At 36.8% G+C, this 15,913-nt stretch overlaps 1 protein-coding gene across 2 annotated transcripts in view; it reads left to right on the forward strand.

Moving 5' to 3' along the window:
- Positions 1 to 15,913, forward strand: part of LPCAT1 (lysophosphatidylcholine acyltransferase 1) — a 65,746-nt gene that overhangs the window by 25,904 nt on the left and 23,929 nt on the right. The window contains exons 7-9 of one of the 2 annotated variants that reach the window (XM_040064855.1): positions 208 to 242; positions 2,705 to 2,759; positions 6,313 to 6,395. In XM_040064855.1, coding sequence (XP_039920789.1) covers positions 208 to 242; positions 2,705 to 2,759; positions 6,313 to 6,395 — 173 coding nt within the window. The remainder of the gene's footprint in view (positions 1 to 207; positions 243 to 2,704; positions 2,760 to 6,312; positions 6,396 to 15,913) is intronic. The other variant, XM_040064859.1, reaches the window with a different exon arrangement.

The raw sequence follows: 15,913 nt of genomic DNA on the forward strand, positions 1-15,913 counted from the left end.
TCCTCTCTTAGTGTGCCACAGTGTTCATTTTGGCCATATAGCTGTATAAAAGATGGGCTGATTCCTAACAGGGCTAAGAACTTTTGCAAAGAGAGCACAGAAGTCTCCATGAAAACTTCGTAGTCATATATTGTCAGTTATGCTGTGTGCAATGTAAAAAGTTGAAAGCACAATAATTAATTGCAAATGTCACACTTCTTTTCTTAGGACACAATCACATGGACGTGGCAAGGGCCAGGAGCGTAAGTGTTTAACTTTTTTTTTCCATTGCTTTCCTCTTTTAGTTTTTATTTATGTGACTCACATGCATATATTGTCAACCAGTTGCTGGTAATTCGATAATTCTTCAGGATTAATTTATCTTTTATCAGTTATTCTCTGATTATACTAATAGTCATTAAGAGGAATCCAGGTGTAAGCAATGTGCTCCTGCTGCTATGAGTCTATTGGTTTGCAGAATGAATTTTAGGTTTTTATTTGAATTTTTTTCGCCAAGTGCCTACAGTAAAACAACTTGCTTCTGCTTTAAGTATTCTATTGCCTGCGAGTTGATTTGGTATCTTACTCTATGAAATCTAGAGCTGTTGTTTGAAACTGGTCTACTCTCATGAAATCTGTCGACCCACTCAAAGAATTTGGAGATACTGCTTCCATTATCTTGTCTGAATATAATTTCGACCTTTTTTTAAAACAAAATATTATTCTAGAGGTTCTTTAGCAAATCCATGTAATATAAAATATTAAACTAAGCAGTTCTTGCTTGTTTAAAAAAAAATTAAGAATTATTTTCCCATTGGGATTTGAGTGGAAATTCCAACATGCTTAGATGAAGATGAAAACCACAAATTTTGAACCCTAAGTAAAGGGGAGTTGGCTTCTGTGGTTAATCTTTGTATTGTTTTGAATGTCTCACATGAGATCCCATATATTAGTAGCAATGAGAAAACCACGGGCATTAGCCAAGATTCAAGTAACTTAGAATTTTGTCAATTAAGTTTTGCACTTAGGAACCAGGTCTAATTAAGGACATGTTTTGGAGACTTGAGGAAATCATTGGTCCCTTCCAAAGGTTCAGCTTACAATTAATTTGTCACTTTGGAAATAGATGAGTCCATGGTTGTGTTTAACGTTGAGAGACACTGCAGCATTTGCTGCATAAAGGGATTTCTGTTCTCGTGAGCTCCTACCTCTTCCCTTGCACTTGCCCTGCAATTCATGTAAAAAAGTAACTCAGCCATAGAGGAGAAGGGTGAGTAGCTTACTTCAGCCTTGGAATCCTAACTGAGGACTCAAGAACACAGAGGAAGAAGTAGGAGGTTTGTAGTTGTGTTGCCTCAGATGACTGTAATGTCTACAAAACCCTTATTCTGAAGTGTTGACCTCTGCTAATGAAATTAAATTAAATTAAAGTTGAATCAGAATCTGCAGCAGCGTATGATGTTATACAAATTGACTGGGTCAGTTTAAATTACAGCTTGGCTTAATTAGGATTAATTCTCCAGGGTGACCTAAAAGGTATTTGTGATGTCGCAGCAGAAAATACTATTAAGACTGATAACAAGCTTCCTTTTCTCAGTAAACAAATATTTTCTGTTTTAATGTTTGCCAAAACATAATCTGGGTAATGGTCTGTATCTAGGAGTGTTCTGTTTGTTTAAAGGTGCTGTAGCCTGTCAGATGGATTGAAAACTTGTCTCATGGAAACTTAAACACTTCCTTACAGTCATTGAAAATAATGTTTTTACTGTTTTGATACTGTTCAGAGTATATTAACTGAGATTACCTTGTAAACAGAGAAAGACCATAGTTGATTTAGATACAGATTTTATGAGTTTTAAATTTTTATTTTAATCCAGGGCTTAATCTTTGAGGATTACAGAGGTGGAAGAGAGAAAAGTTTACTTGTAATTTATTGGGGTTTTTAATTCTCTTGAACAAGGACCTAGAGACCAGACTTTCACGTTTCTGTCAGGGATGTAAACTTCAAATTACAGGCTTCATTGTTCCTGATTCTTTTCTTTGCTTGAATGTGTTGGAAGCTCAGTAAGAAGAAAGGGGTGAAGATATTTTGCTGCCCTATACTTTATCTGTGTAAGAGGATTTTGGCCAGCTGTCCCCTCACAATGATTGATTGCTGTAACTACCTAGATGCTATATGAAAACGTGGCTACTTGACACTGCTCCTTAATTGAGGTGTACTAAATCCTTTCCTGGATTTGAATTGTAATGCTTTCTAAGGTCAAGTTGATTCCAGTTATCTTGTATCTTGGGCTATTAAACCACACACACTGCATTTCATTAACAGACTTTGGAAGTATAATGAACTTTGATTCCAAACTGAGGTAATGATAAAATCTCAGTGGTTACATAATTAATCTTGCCAACTCTGTGCTGAATACGGCATTTTTCTCAAACAGATTTATTCCTCCTTTAACATGTTATGCATTATATTACCTTTCAGTGTTTTTCTTCCTGGTTTTGCCTATTTTTTAATATTCCAATTCCGTGTAAACTACTTTTGTTCCACCTTACAGAATGTAATATGTAGAAGTACTTTCAAAGGCCTTTTCTGTTAATTTTTATCTGAATATGATCATACCTACAAGTAGGATGGTGCGTGAAGACTTTGGACCAAAATGTATTACAGTTTCATTACATATAATTTTTTTTTCCTCCATCCTTCCCTATCTTTTTCCCCTTTTAGGTTTGAAATTCTGTGGCTTACTTTATGTCAATTTCACAATTCTGTGGAAATCGAGGTCAGTAAAAAAAAAACTCCAGCGTATTCTGGGCAGTTGCAGAATACATAATATTGTACTTAATTCTGCAGTAAAAGTTTGCATTCAAATCTTTACGTATGTCTGTAAAAACAGGTTAAGATACCACTTATATTTTGGACAAATGGCTTCTGTATGTGAAAATATAGTCTAAAAATGACATATCAAAATACAGTTTTCCAGTTGGTATAAGACTATTTCTTTACTGATTTGAATGGAGTAGATAAATTTCTCGCTTAGTTTAAAGAGTCTTTTGTGAACAAATAGTCTTCTAATGGCCTGATTGCAGTTTCAATTAGTGTAGCAACTTTGTGTGTTAGGCATTCAAGTGTTTGAATGCTGATATACAAACAAAGGACTGTCTTGTAGAGAAAAATTGTAGGTGGTTTCTTATAGGCCACATAAGTTACTTAATGTCTGGCTAATTTTTTTATTAGGCTACACTGTTCAGAATGTGCAATTGGAAAACACAATGAAAATGTATCTATATTCTTTGTTTTGAGAAAAATACTGTAATTTTAAGGCTGAAGACTATTGTACTGAAAATGTGCAAACAATTACAGCCTTTCCTTTCAACTTGGTGTCCTTATGCATTTTGCACAGAGTAATTACATTTTTGTGGACAATTACAGTATTTGAAAAGTGTCATATAGGATATTTGACAGATGTTCTGCAATTCTTTTGCTTTTTGAATAATGAAGCAGCTATTTAGCTCTGACAGATGGAACTGATGGCAGGGTAAATGAGTAGGAAGAACTATTGCATGTTTACATACACTGTGTTACAATAGTAACATATATTGCATGTTAATCACTGTACTTGTCGTTGCTCTGTGTTTGCTTTTTTTTGCAATCAGTTATTCTCAAAATTGATGGATGTGCAAAATACCAGCCACTCAATAGTTGCACGAGCTGTCGAATTTTGGGGTTTCTGTTATCAATTTAGTTGGATAAAAAGCAAATGTGATTTCTGGGGTAGTGGCCTGTGTTTTGCAGAAGGGCCAGGGAGTGACTGCCTCATGCAGGGCTAAGACAAACCAGCTGGTTGACAGGATTTTTACCCTTTCTCAGGAACATGGTTTCTGCCCTGGGCAAGTCAAATGGGTTCATTCACACAGGAGTGAACACTGCTGAGCTTTCTTGATTTTGGAGGCAGCAGCTGCTAGCAGATGTTGAGTTTCTGTAGCTCCTAACAGATCTTGCATAACAGGCTATGATCTTTGGTAGTTCTTGGGGAAAATAAAAACAAACTAACCAGTGACCTTCTGAAATACTCCATACTAAAGCAGCAGTTGGCAGAGGATAGAGGAGCAGACCTGTTTGCAAGGTTGCTCTCAAGTATGAGGCAGAGTACTTGAGAGCTGCTTGTTGAATCTGTTTTTGTGAGGAAGTGCAGTGAGAACTAGTAACATATAGTAAAAATTAGTTGGTTTGTGTTCAAAGTCATATTTTTTCCCTGGTCTCTGAAGCTTGTTGGTTGATATTCCTGCTCTGTTCCATCAACACGGAGATACTGGCAAATACCTCCCAGCGTGGATACCACAGTTAGTGCTGATGATCCAAGAACTCAGGGAGACATACTACAAAACAACACAACTTCTTTTTTTTGTTTGTTTGTTTTTTGTTGGGTTGTTTTGTTGTTGTTGTTTTTATTAAACGATAGCCAGTAAGATTTAACAGCCAGCAGTCAGGATCCAAAGTTAGCTAGTCTGGGCTTCTCTGCATATAATATATGTTCTGGGATGTTGTGTGTGTCATCCAGTATGTGTACTGAGAAGCGAGCATCTATGTAGGTTTTATAATAGGTTTCTGTAAATATTGGCCCATCCACCCATCCTGCACTTAGAACTGGCATGCTGGCAGTGGTGTGAAGAAGGAATGATACATGATCATCTGCACTTGGTGTTTGTTTTGGCTCATGTCTGTTTTAGTGACCTGTCAACTTCAGTGTTCATACATCCATGACAGTCTGCAGCAGCTGGGAGTTCCTCTCTTAGTTCTGTTGGTGATGTTGAAATGATTATGCTATTTATGTCAAGTTAGGCACAGACATACAGAACACCTCTGAAATCACCTCATAGTCAAACTTCTTCTGGGTTTGGACAAATTACTTGATAGTCGTTTGCAACTCCAGTAAATGGAATGAGGTTTGGAAGTTGAAGGAACAGTCTTTTCATCTCTGCTAATGTCACAGTCTTGGTGGTTTTGTATATTACATGAGGCTGATGTACCTGCTTGCCATATAAACCTAGAAGACAGGAGTCATATGCTTTCAGCTGCAGTGGTGCATATAGGGAAAACTCCAGCAAAACTCAAAATAAATTCAATATTTCTCCATTACAGGAAACAAATGAATATCCAGTGTTTGGATACTGTTGATCATACCGTCATATAATTTTAAAAACACAGCTAACTTCATGGTTATTGAGAACTATTTGCTGAAATTATAAACTTTAAAATAGAGTCTAACAACTTTACCCAGTTGTTTAGTTTCTATTTTAAAACACCAGTGTGAAATTTTAGGGTCATAATTCTCATTTTCACTACCCATAGGTAATTATATGTACTACAACTAAGCTTCTTGCAGCTTTTATTCTAATTTAGAGGCTTTACACAGGTTTGTGAGCACTTTGCTCACTTACTGCATAAATTATCTCATTGTGCTGCACTGCTAAGAGAGTTGTCTGTCTGGTACTGAGTAGGAGTGGTGATCAGAGTGATCTGCTCTTGTTCCTCCCATCTGAGAAGTTGTTTACTTGGCAGAACGAAATGTTTTGAAGGTTTTTATTGGTGAGATTGGCCATTATCTTGGTCCCTATGTCATTTTTCAATGGACACTTTAAAACAGCTTAAAACACTGGAAGACATTTTAATGTAAGCCATGCCATTCTGAAAGCTGCCCTTTCTGTTGCGAGTCTCCAGCAGTTCTGGTTTAATTTTCCACTTTCAACATCAACTGTTCTGTGGTTCTCTGGTCATCTGCATTCATTTAGATTTTTTCTTTCAATGGAGTGTTAATGGCTGATGTCCAATTTGAAGGGAAAAAATTTCAAAACATCCAAGAGCAGGAAATAAAAACACTTCTCGTGTGTACGTTAGGCAGTCATGCATGATTTCAAAATGTGCAGGAGGATCAGTAAATACCTGATGTCATGAATATTTAGGTTCCTAATTTTTAAGCTATAGAACAATATTTCTTGAGCGTGTGCTTTTTTTTTTTGTTATCTGGAAAGGATGTGAGATTTATGCAAGAAAATGCTAATACGTCAATATTATTTAAAAATTCTGAGTCCCACTTAGGAAATTAAGATAAAACTCTGCTTGGATTCCATGAGGTGAGAAATGACCGGTCAATGTTATATGAATTTCTAGAAGCATGACATACAAGCATTTAAAAGTTTAATTTTTAATATTTTCTGTAGTCTTAATATAATTTTGTGAGTAACAATAAACTGTATATAATTTTCACCATAGTACTGTAAGAGATTGTTTAAGATGTTAAATATTTTTGGTATAATTCAGTTCTCTGTATGCAGTTTCTACCCGTGTATATTCCTTCAGAAGAGGAAAGAAAAAATCCAGTGTTATATGCCAATAACGTCAGACGTGTAATGGCACAGTAAGTATGTTGTAATTCTGTGTAAAAATAGGTGTGTGATTTTTAAGTTTAGACTGAAGAAAATATCATGAAATCAAGTTGGTGTGGTTGTCTGCCTACAAAGAACCTTGTAGTCTTCAGGAGTGGCTGCAAGACCTTTTATGTACCAGTTACTTTCCCCTCAGAGGAGGCCGGGGAGCCACAAATACAGCAAGAACTGTAGGAGTCGATGGGTTTGGATATTGGTTTTTTGGGTTTGTCGTTTTGGGTTTTTAACATGCCTTCATATAGCAAGCCAGTTCTGCTTGCTCCAGTGGGTATTTAGTCTTTTGGAGAAAGCGTGTGGTTGAATTTTAAGAAAGTTACTGTAAGTAAATTTTGTGCTGTTGGTGTTGCATTTTAAACTGTGAATGTTTTAATGAGCTTAAGAATAGTTTGATGTATTCATTGTTAGCCTGTGGCTATTTCAAACAGTAAAGCACAATTTTAAGTGGCTTTACTTCCATTGGAAACAAGTAACTCATACAATGCAAATGAATTGAAGTGAATGTTAATGTAAGTAAGTTAAAACACTTGTCTGTAGGGTATAATAAAGGCTATTTATTTTAATACTTTCACTCTTTTGTTGCATTTTTATTAATGACTTTTTCATTAATTTTTTGTCCTTTCAATATATCTTCCATTAGTCAGTAGATAACTCTTTTCCAGTATTTACAGTGAACCCTCAGGCCTGTGGTCACTATAACTCTTGAGAGGTTTATGTATCTTCCTGATCCTGATTTTGAAAGCACTTGTGAAATCATAATTTCCTTTGTGTAACTTCTCTTCCGTTTCCAATTTAAGCCAAAGGCCAGTTTGTAGGTAGTAACTGAGAATTCTTGACTCGTTGAACCCAAGTCTGTGAGTTTCTTTAAGGATGTTGGGACAACAATATAACAATAGATCCATTGTACAAAAGGGCATTTCTCACAAGAGAAAAGAACAAAAGGACCTGTTTGAATCATCCGGTCTTGGAGTAGAAAAATCTTGGAGGCACTGGCCTCAAAGACTTTTGTTGTTAATGAAAGATCATCACCTGGCAAGTGTTGTCCTCAGACTCTGTGTAGAAGGCCAGGTTACTAAATCTTCATTCTGAGCTCTGTTCCAGTAAGGCAACAGGGATTGTGTGCTATAAGGAAAATCTTTGAAAGCCTACAAAAGTTTACAACAACTGCCATGTCACAAGCCTTCCCTTCTAAGTGTGCTTAGGAGGAAAGACTTGATCGCTTCCCCCTCCCACCCCTGAAGAATTAAACATTTGTGGTCACAGAAGAGGAATGCAAATTTAACAGGAAGAATGTTAGAATGAGAGATGTCAGAAAATGCTTGCTTTGGGATGATGCAGGGGCTGTAGATGCTGAGTTGATGTGAATGGGAAAATAAATGTTTTTGGATATCAAAGTTTTGAAGTTCAAGTGCAGATGGGAATGAAACAGAATGTTGACGCCTCGATACCATGGATAATATAGTTAAAAATTACTTCTGACCACTTCCAGATGCCTTCTTCATGTGTCAGTTCTCCAGACTTTCCCAGTTCATTCATGCAGCTTTTGGTACAGGAGATTCTAGCTCAAATGCTCTCAAGACTGGTCTGGAACTGTTGAGATTGCAACTCGAGTACCTTGGGTGCTGTTTGGTGCTAGCATTTGCACTCTGCATTGCTGGATAAAGGACAATATTACTGCTTCATCTAGATTTGTCTTGCTTTTCTTGAGGATTGGGTCAGTGGAGATGTAGCATCTTGTTTTCAAGAGGTTCTTTTAGGATCTATTTAGATGTGTGCTTACCCCTCCTGCCCATCATATTTCTCTGGCATAAGAGTCTAATTCTACTGAATATTTTACAGCATCAAAGGTGGCAATCCCAGGTATTAATGTATTTGTGAGTCTAGAACCAGTGTTGTGGAAACCTTGTGTCTTGCTCTTGATTTCAGAGGGAGTTGATAGATGAGGAGTGCAGCATTAGATACAGTTTCTGCCCTTGAAATTTTTGGCCTTCACAATAATCTTGATTTGTGAAGAGCTTCTATTTAGCATTAAACAAAGTATTTAACAAGACATCTGTAACTTACATTGCTTCTGCTTGTTGGCTCTCTGAAGAATTTTTGGTTTACACATATTTGACTAGCTTTTCTGTGGGTGGCCACACAAGTGAGTGATAGATACTAAATTTATATATATAAGTGAACATGAACTATTTCATTAAGGAGATGCTGTCATTCACAGAGGTTTGCATCTTTAGGACATTTGTTTCTTGCACGTTGGATGAATTTACTTGCCCAAGAAGTGAAATCTGAAGTGTGGCTGTGTTATCAGAACTGGAGTTACTCATACAAAATAGCTACTGCTGCTGAACATGCTTGCCATCCTTTGGGTAATTTTCTTAATTTGCACAAAAGGTATGTGCAGAATAGATCAATCCACCATTTAAAATACGGTTCCTACTTATACTTTACCAATATGCTCACATTTAATTTTCCAATACAACCTATTTTTGAGTGAGTCTGTCTTGTCTGGTCTTTCTGGCCTTTTTCTGACTCCTACTCAGTTTAGTCAATGCCCATGTCACCCATGGCATGCTGTCAGGAGCTGTGTTTACAGGCACTTTCAAGTCACTGAAAATGTTGAGTACTTTTAAATATGGCAACAGTCCTGGCCAGTTCTATTTAAAATCAATAAATAAAGTGTGGTGCTATTCTGAGCTTTAATTCACTTTATGTGTTCTTTATTGCTCTAACAAAATTCTGAAATCACCCTACTAGTAAGTTATGCCATGTAGATAAATATTATATTGCCTTACTTTTGTATTACTTAAGCAAAGTCATCATTTTGGTCTTCACGTGCATAAGCTATTATCATCTTATGTTGATGGTAGTCAGCGTGGGTTGTTTTGGCCTGTTAATTTACTGAGTTACACAGTTTCTTCTATATATTTTCTGCTTGAGTATCAAACTTTCTGGCCCGTGTTGTTTTTTGAGGTTTTTTTAAAATCTTCAAATTAATAAGTAATAATTTACCAGAACTGTGTTAGTGTTGTAAAATTGTCAGCCACTTGAGACTTCAATCCCAGCTTTTCCAGAATTTAGGAACAAATCACTTGACCTTGCCATCACAAGTACTTATTTCTAAAAATTTCTCAGTGGTAAAGGAAATATCTCTGTATTTCTATATTGGGAAATACTTACTTTTATTCATAAGGTATGTCACCTTAATTGTTTCCCAATGTAAAGTAATACGAGTAATAGAGGGACTTTTTTGCCTGATGACAATTTTGTTATCCTTAGCTAGTAGTTATGTTTTGGGTTTTTTTTGTATTTTTTTCTTACGCTTTAAAAAGTCTTATGCTTCTTAGCTGCATCAGTTGCAACTTTTTATCCATTTTTACTTTCTATGTTGTTTTGCTACATCATAATTCCTAATTTACTGAGAGCTAGTTAAAGAATGATTTGTAGTTTGTTTGGAGTATTTTCCCCAAAAGAAATACATTAGTTACCTCTTTTCATTGTAGGGTTGTATCCATTTGCTACTCTTCTTAAATGCCTAATTTTCATTAGCAGCTGTATTCTGAAGGACATCTTAATTGTAATCAAACTACGGTTTAGAGCATAGAAATTCTGTTTGAAGGAAAAAGTAGATAACTTTTACTCACACTTTTTTGGGGGAAAAAGGAGTTTGCTACCCTGCTGTTCTTTAGGACTTGGATATATTTGAAAGAAGTATGGCAGTAGCTTAGCTTTTAGTTAGTTGCAAAAATTCATTTTGTACATAGATAAGCCAGTGGTTGTGCAGGAGGTGATTGTGAGAATATGTACTGCAGGCTCTTTGTGTAAGTCTAAAGTTACCTCACCTGTAATTACAGATATAAACTGACTAGATGATAATACACATACCCACAGGTCGCTTATTAACATGCAAGCACAATTTGTTTTCCTTTAGTTTTAATTTCTCCTAAAAACTGCCTTCAAAAAAGGGAAGAATGTGATTGGATGGTACAATTTGTGAAAAAATGGAAGGCAAAATATTGCAAATTTGTTAATTTTTTTGCACATGGAAGATGTTGAGACTGAAACTTGATGAAAATCAAACATCTTTGCCTCTTTGTTTTTCAAAACTGTAAGCACCTCAGAACTGAAGTTCTTTCTGTATTCTTGATTTGAGCATTTTGTTTTCCTACATCTTTTGAGTGTTAAACTCAGCATTGTAACAACATACGTGACAGTGTCCAGGAGTCCTGAAGTTTCATTTTCTGCCCAGAAAAGCAGCCTTCCTGTAGAAATAGCAAAATGTCATAGACCAGTTTGCATTTTTCCGATATTTTTTCTTCCCCACTTACAAAAACATTTAAAGACCTATTTTTGTATTTGCAGTAGATGCTGAAATTGATCAAAGTGCAGCATATTTGACATAGAACTTGAAACATCCCTTTTCCTGATGTTTTCTGTCAGGATCATTTTCCCCCGTTGGAGCATGTCATATGGTTAAAGCACTGACTTACCAGCTTGACATAAGAGCATTACATTTTGCTTTTGAGAAATGAGTACTTTTATCCAGCATGCTGGTGAAGGCAAAAAATATTAAAGGTAGTCTTCTGCGTCCATCTTGCTTTTTGTCGTCTTCTGCGCAGTCAAAATCAGGGTTGGGTTTTTTTTTTTTTTCTTGCAGGCTCTGACAGCATCAGAATATGATCTTTGCCAATATATGTGACAGAGTAATGCTAGTTGCTGAAAAGTAGCCTCGAGGATGTGAGTTTGCAGTGGCTTACTGGTCTGACTCACGGCTATTTGTTGTATTCAGTGGCCTGTTGAATCTAACTTTGGAAGAACTGCTGTGCTCTGTGCCTGTGCTGTCTGAAGTTCCATGTGTGATTCTGCACAGGTACTGTTTGGGTGCTCAGCATTCAACTTTGAAATCCAAAGTGGTTTTTTGGCATTTTTATACTATCAAAAGCATAAGCATCAGTATAAGTGGAATTACTGTAGTGCTGGAGTTAACAATCATCCATTTGAAGCATCGATGGTGAAGGGTCTAGAGAATCAATCGTGTGAGAAGTGGCTGAGGGAGCTGGGGCTGTTTAGCCTGGAGAGAAGGAGGCTCGGGGGGACCTTTTTGCTCTCTATAACTGCTTGAAAGAAGGGTGTTCCAAGCTTGTTCCAGCACAGCCAGTGATAGGATGAGAGGAAATGGCTTCAAGCTGCTCCAGGGGAGGTTCAGGTTGAACAGCAGGAAGAATTTCTTCATGGAAGGTGTTGTTAAATATCGGAATGGGCTGCCCAGGGAGATGTTCAGGAAACAACTGGACATGGCACCATGGTCCAGTTAAAAAGACAGTGATCAGTCAAAGGTTGGACTTGATGATCTCATAGGTCTTTTCCCACCTAAAAGATTCTGTGCACTGTTTGGTTTCAGGCCATATACAAAAATGGAGATGAGAAATACATTGTGCACTCTGTTAATTTCTGTGAATACTGTGAGTGTCGCAGGTGGAGAACATAGTCACGGAACAGGGATAACTGTGCGGCTTCTTGCTACAATTATCTTCTCAAGGAAGAAATAATTTTTTTAAAGTTAAGTAATACTTTGCAACAATCTGGTTTGAAATGGCTTTTGAATGCTGACAACACAAGGAGAACCTCCTTTGTTTTTTACCTCTTGAGGATTTGTGATGTGCAAGTCTACAAGACCAACAATTACAGGACCCATTTTCAAACAATGCCAGGCAGAAATACAGCTGTTGGCAGCTTCTTTTTCTGTCTAAAAATTAAATAATTATGAGATAATAAATTCCTTATGTGACCTTCAGACTCATGACTGGACCTTCTTTTGCTTGGAGAATATCACAAAGTAGTAGTCTGAGGAGAGAAAAGGAGCTATCTACTCTGGCCTTCCAGAACTAAATAGTTGGCAGCTCTTCAGCTTGGGAAGGGATGGGGGAGAAAAGAGTGGAGGGTTGTTTTGAGGTCAAGAAAATCATCAGAGTTCTGGAAAGGCATACTAAAGGAAGGCTTACTTTTTATAGCAGATAGAGATGGAAAGCACTCAATAGTAGATCAGCTGAAAGTAAATGGAGTAAGTCTTTAAAATGTTGAAAATTGTGGCATTCATTACCAGATAGATAAAATTACTTCATCAGAGCTGAGATATACTGCAAAAAACATGTGGTTAATTAGTGATTCTGAAACATAGTGGTACAAAAGGTCTCTGGTTCAGGAAGTTCATGTGCAGATGACTACTAATAATTGCAGTTATTTGTCCACTGTGTTTTGTATGTCATTTTGCTGAATATCTGATAATGAAGAAAAATACCAAATTAGATAGAATCCTAATGTTTTCAGCACCCAATAATGATTATAGTTGATTTAAAGGAGTCTTTTTGAGCCTGTGGAATATTCTTTTGATTAGTTCACAGTTCTGCTTATGAACAATGTAAAAGCTTTTGAGAATGTTTTTGTTGAAATGTAGATTCATAATGTCACAATATAGCCTGTACTATTTTCTCTCACTTTACATAATATTCCAGCAGTCACATTCTGTTTTATGTTCAGCGTTTTGCATGCATAGTGGATTGGTATGCAGAGAATGAGGAAGGTAATAATTCATCTTATATTGTGACTGCACAAATGTTAGACATAGGGAGCTGCTTGGTGTAAGACATCAGGACATAACAAGTATAACTGTTGTGTTTAACAGATCGGATTTGCAGGAAAGCTTTTGGCGTTTTGTTTCATTTGGGTTTATTGATTTCAAGCAACTTGCTGACTTTGAAACTTCATGTAGTGTGATGGTATGATGGGTAAATAGCCAGCATCTTGGGGAGGGCAGGGAAGGAAAACGTCTCAAGGTATGTCAGGCCATAAAAATCTGCTGGACTTTTAAAAAGAGTCGGCTGACATTAACTGAGTGTGAAAGCAGAGGTAGTTTGAAGAAAAGAGAGGGGGAGATGCTTTCAAATGAAAATATGGGAAAAGTTGTTTTCTTTTTAGTTTATAAAAAATATGGGCTTGTACTTGTGACTTGCATCTCAAATAGATTTTTTTTTTTCCCCCCATTTGAAGTAGAAAAAGATTGCCCTGGAGGATAAGTTAGAATAGTTTGGTTCTGTAGAAAATCCTGTGAGCTGCAGTTGTACCGAGGCCTTACAGTGAACTGTAGTATGCCAGGCTTTATTCTAAGAACTTAAAAAATTCACCATTCTTAGCATAAATAATGAACTTTATATGTTCCCCAACTTCAGTTTCTTCAACATTGTGAGCTGCAATCAAGGTCCTTTGATCTGCTAGCCCTATACAGCTTGTGATTTGTCTTCTGAACTCAAGAGCGCCTTGAACTCTCTCTGTCCTCAGCTGACTCTATCATTGAACTTTGCTTTAAGCAAAAGTGTTTCTTTCCTTCCTCACTTCTGATCTTTGTAAAGTCTGGATGTATCTGCACCCTGTTTAAGTTCATTTGTTTGGGGCGTTTTTTAAGTCAAGCAGCTTGAAAATTGCAACAGGTGAACTAGAGAAGCTGCTTTTGTCTTTCTGAATCCCAATTTGTGCATGTGTTGACACTGAACATATATGTAGGTATTAATTGTAGTGAGGGTTTTCCTTTACTGATATCAATATAAGTCTGGCCCAAGTACCACCCCTTTTATAAGGGGTGCACAAAGCTATAAAGAGATGTAGGTTGTGTTTTCCCCTTGTGGTTTGGCTGAGTCTGAAATGACCCTGGCTTTTGTTTGGAATTTATTTTGTATCATAAGTTTGATTTTTTGTGTGTGTGTGTGTGTTTTGTTTGTTTGTTTGTTTTTGGGGTGTTTGTTTGTTTGTTGTTTGTTTGTTTTTTAATTCCTCTTTGGCTAGGCGCCTTCAACATACTTGGGGACCATTATGTAGCAATTACTTTAATCTGGCATTGGTGCTGGCCTGGCAGTCAGGCTTCAACCCTCCCCCCAGGCTGAGTGCCCTGATCTTTCTTAGTCATTTTTCTTTTGGTATGTTGGAAAAGCATCTTGCTTTTGGCTTTAACAAGCTATTGTTTCTTGCTTTGGCATCCTACCTTATGGTTATGTTTTAACTTGTCCATCCTCTCTGTTTCCCTTGAGGAATGCTTGGGTTTCTTTTGTTTCTTTAAAGTCTCTTTATTTTAATTGCCACCTTTAATCAGTTTCAATGACATTAAATTTTTTGTGTCCTTTCAGAATTTGTTAAGTGTATTATCACTTCTGATTCACTAATATGTCCAACAGAGGACCACTTTACTCTTTCAGTTTCCTAACTTATTTTTAACAAGCTTCCTCTTTTGCATGAATTCCTGTATTTCTGTTACATGCTGTACCTCCTGTGGCCCGAAGAACTGATGAATTTTGGTGGAATGTGCTTGGCTGGTCTAAATCTCTGTTTATTGCCCTATTCTTTTCTGGAACTGCTCTGGGAAGTGCTGCCTGGAGCATGTCCTTGCTGGAGACAGTTGACATGGATGTCTGTAGAGATGACCGAGTCCACAGACAGTGCAAAAGAGGGGAATAGGAAGTAATCTCAACTGGCTGGAAAGACTCTGTTTCTTTCATCCACTCTGTTTTCTTCTTTTGAGGGAAATTGATTTTATATTGTAAAATGCCAGTGATTTCATCTTGTATAATGCAACACTGTACTGAATACTATAAAACTTGACATACTCACAATACCTGATCTCTAAGTCAGGTTGAACTTGGAAATGGATTTAAATCCCCCCAGCATGGAGGAGTTCTTCATCTATATTTTACACATTTATTGCTATGTTAACCATAAGTCTCTGGTTAATAACCATATTGCTATGTTAATCATAAGTGGGGTGAGGTAAGGTAGCCCAAGAGTCTCATCCTTTCTATTAAGGTGGTTTACTGATTAACAGATACTGGTGGGACACTTCATAGGAGGAGTGGATTGATGAACTAACAACAGATCAAGCAGAGGAAAGTTTGAAAGAACTGGATTTAATTGCTTAGATCACCAGTATGAGGCAATCTATTCTTCAGCACTCTGCTTTTAAGATGCTTTTTCTGTGTACCTAAATCATTTGGCTTTGTCCTTCTGTTGCTTTCTCTTTATTGTTTCTTTTTAGGAAGGGGGAGGCTATTCAGTCAAGATCACTACCTTCTAATTCCTTGTTTTGTGCATAAATAGCTTATAAATACTATCTATTTTTTTACCATATTTGGTGCTCTTGAACATTTTTTAGCGAGGTGTTTTTCCTAAATGTTTGACTTTCTTAGCCTTAAAGAGAAGAGAGAAACCCTGATCAGTACCTTTAATGTTTAGTGCATGTCCTGTATATCAGAATTCCTGAAATTTGGTAATTAATTGGTGGCTTATCTTATTTACCTTGGTATTCAAAGGCCTTGGAATGAGATTCTGAGGAGGAGCCTGACAGAAATTGTTTGCATAGGAGTTAAATGCCATTGCAGATCAAACTATTCATAATAAGGCATCGAACTGAATGCAGAGTTTTCATCAAAGCCAGAATTAGTGTGGCGGGCCTCAG

Source organism: Hirundo rustica, chromosome 1, assembly GCF_015227805.2.
Source record: "Hirundo rustica isolate bHirRus1 chromosome 1, bHirRus1.pri.v3, whole genome shotgun sequence".
In the NCBI taxonomy this organism is placed as follows: domain Eukaryota; kingdom Metazoa; phylum Chordata; class Aves; order Passeriformes; family Hirundinidae; genus Hirundo; species Hirundo rustica.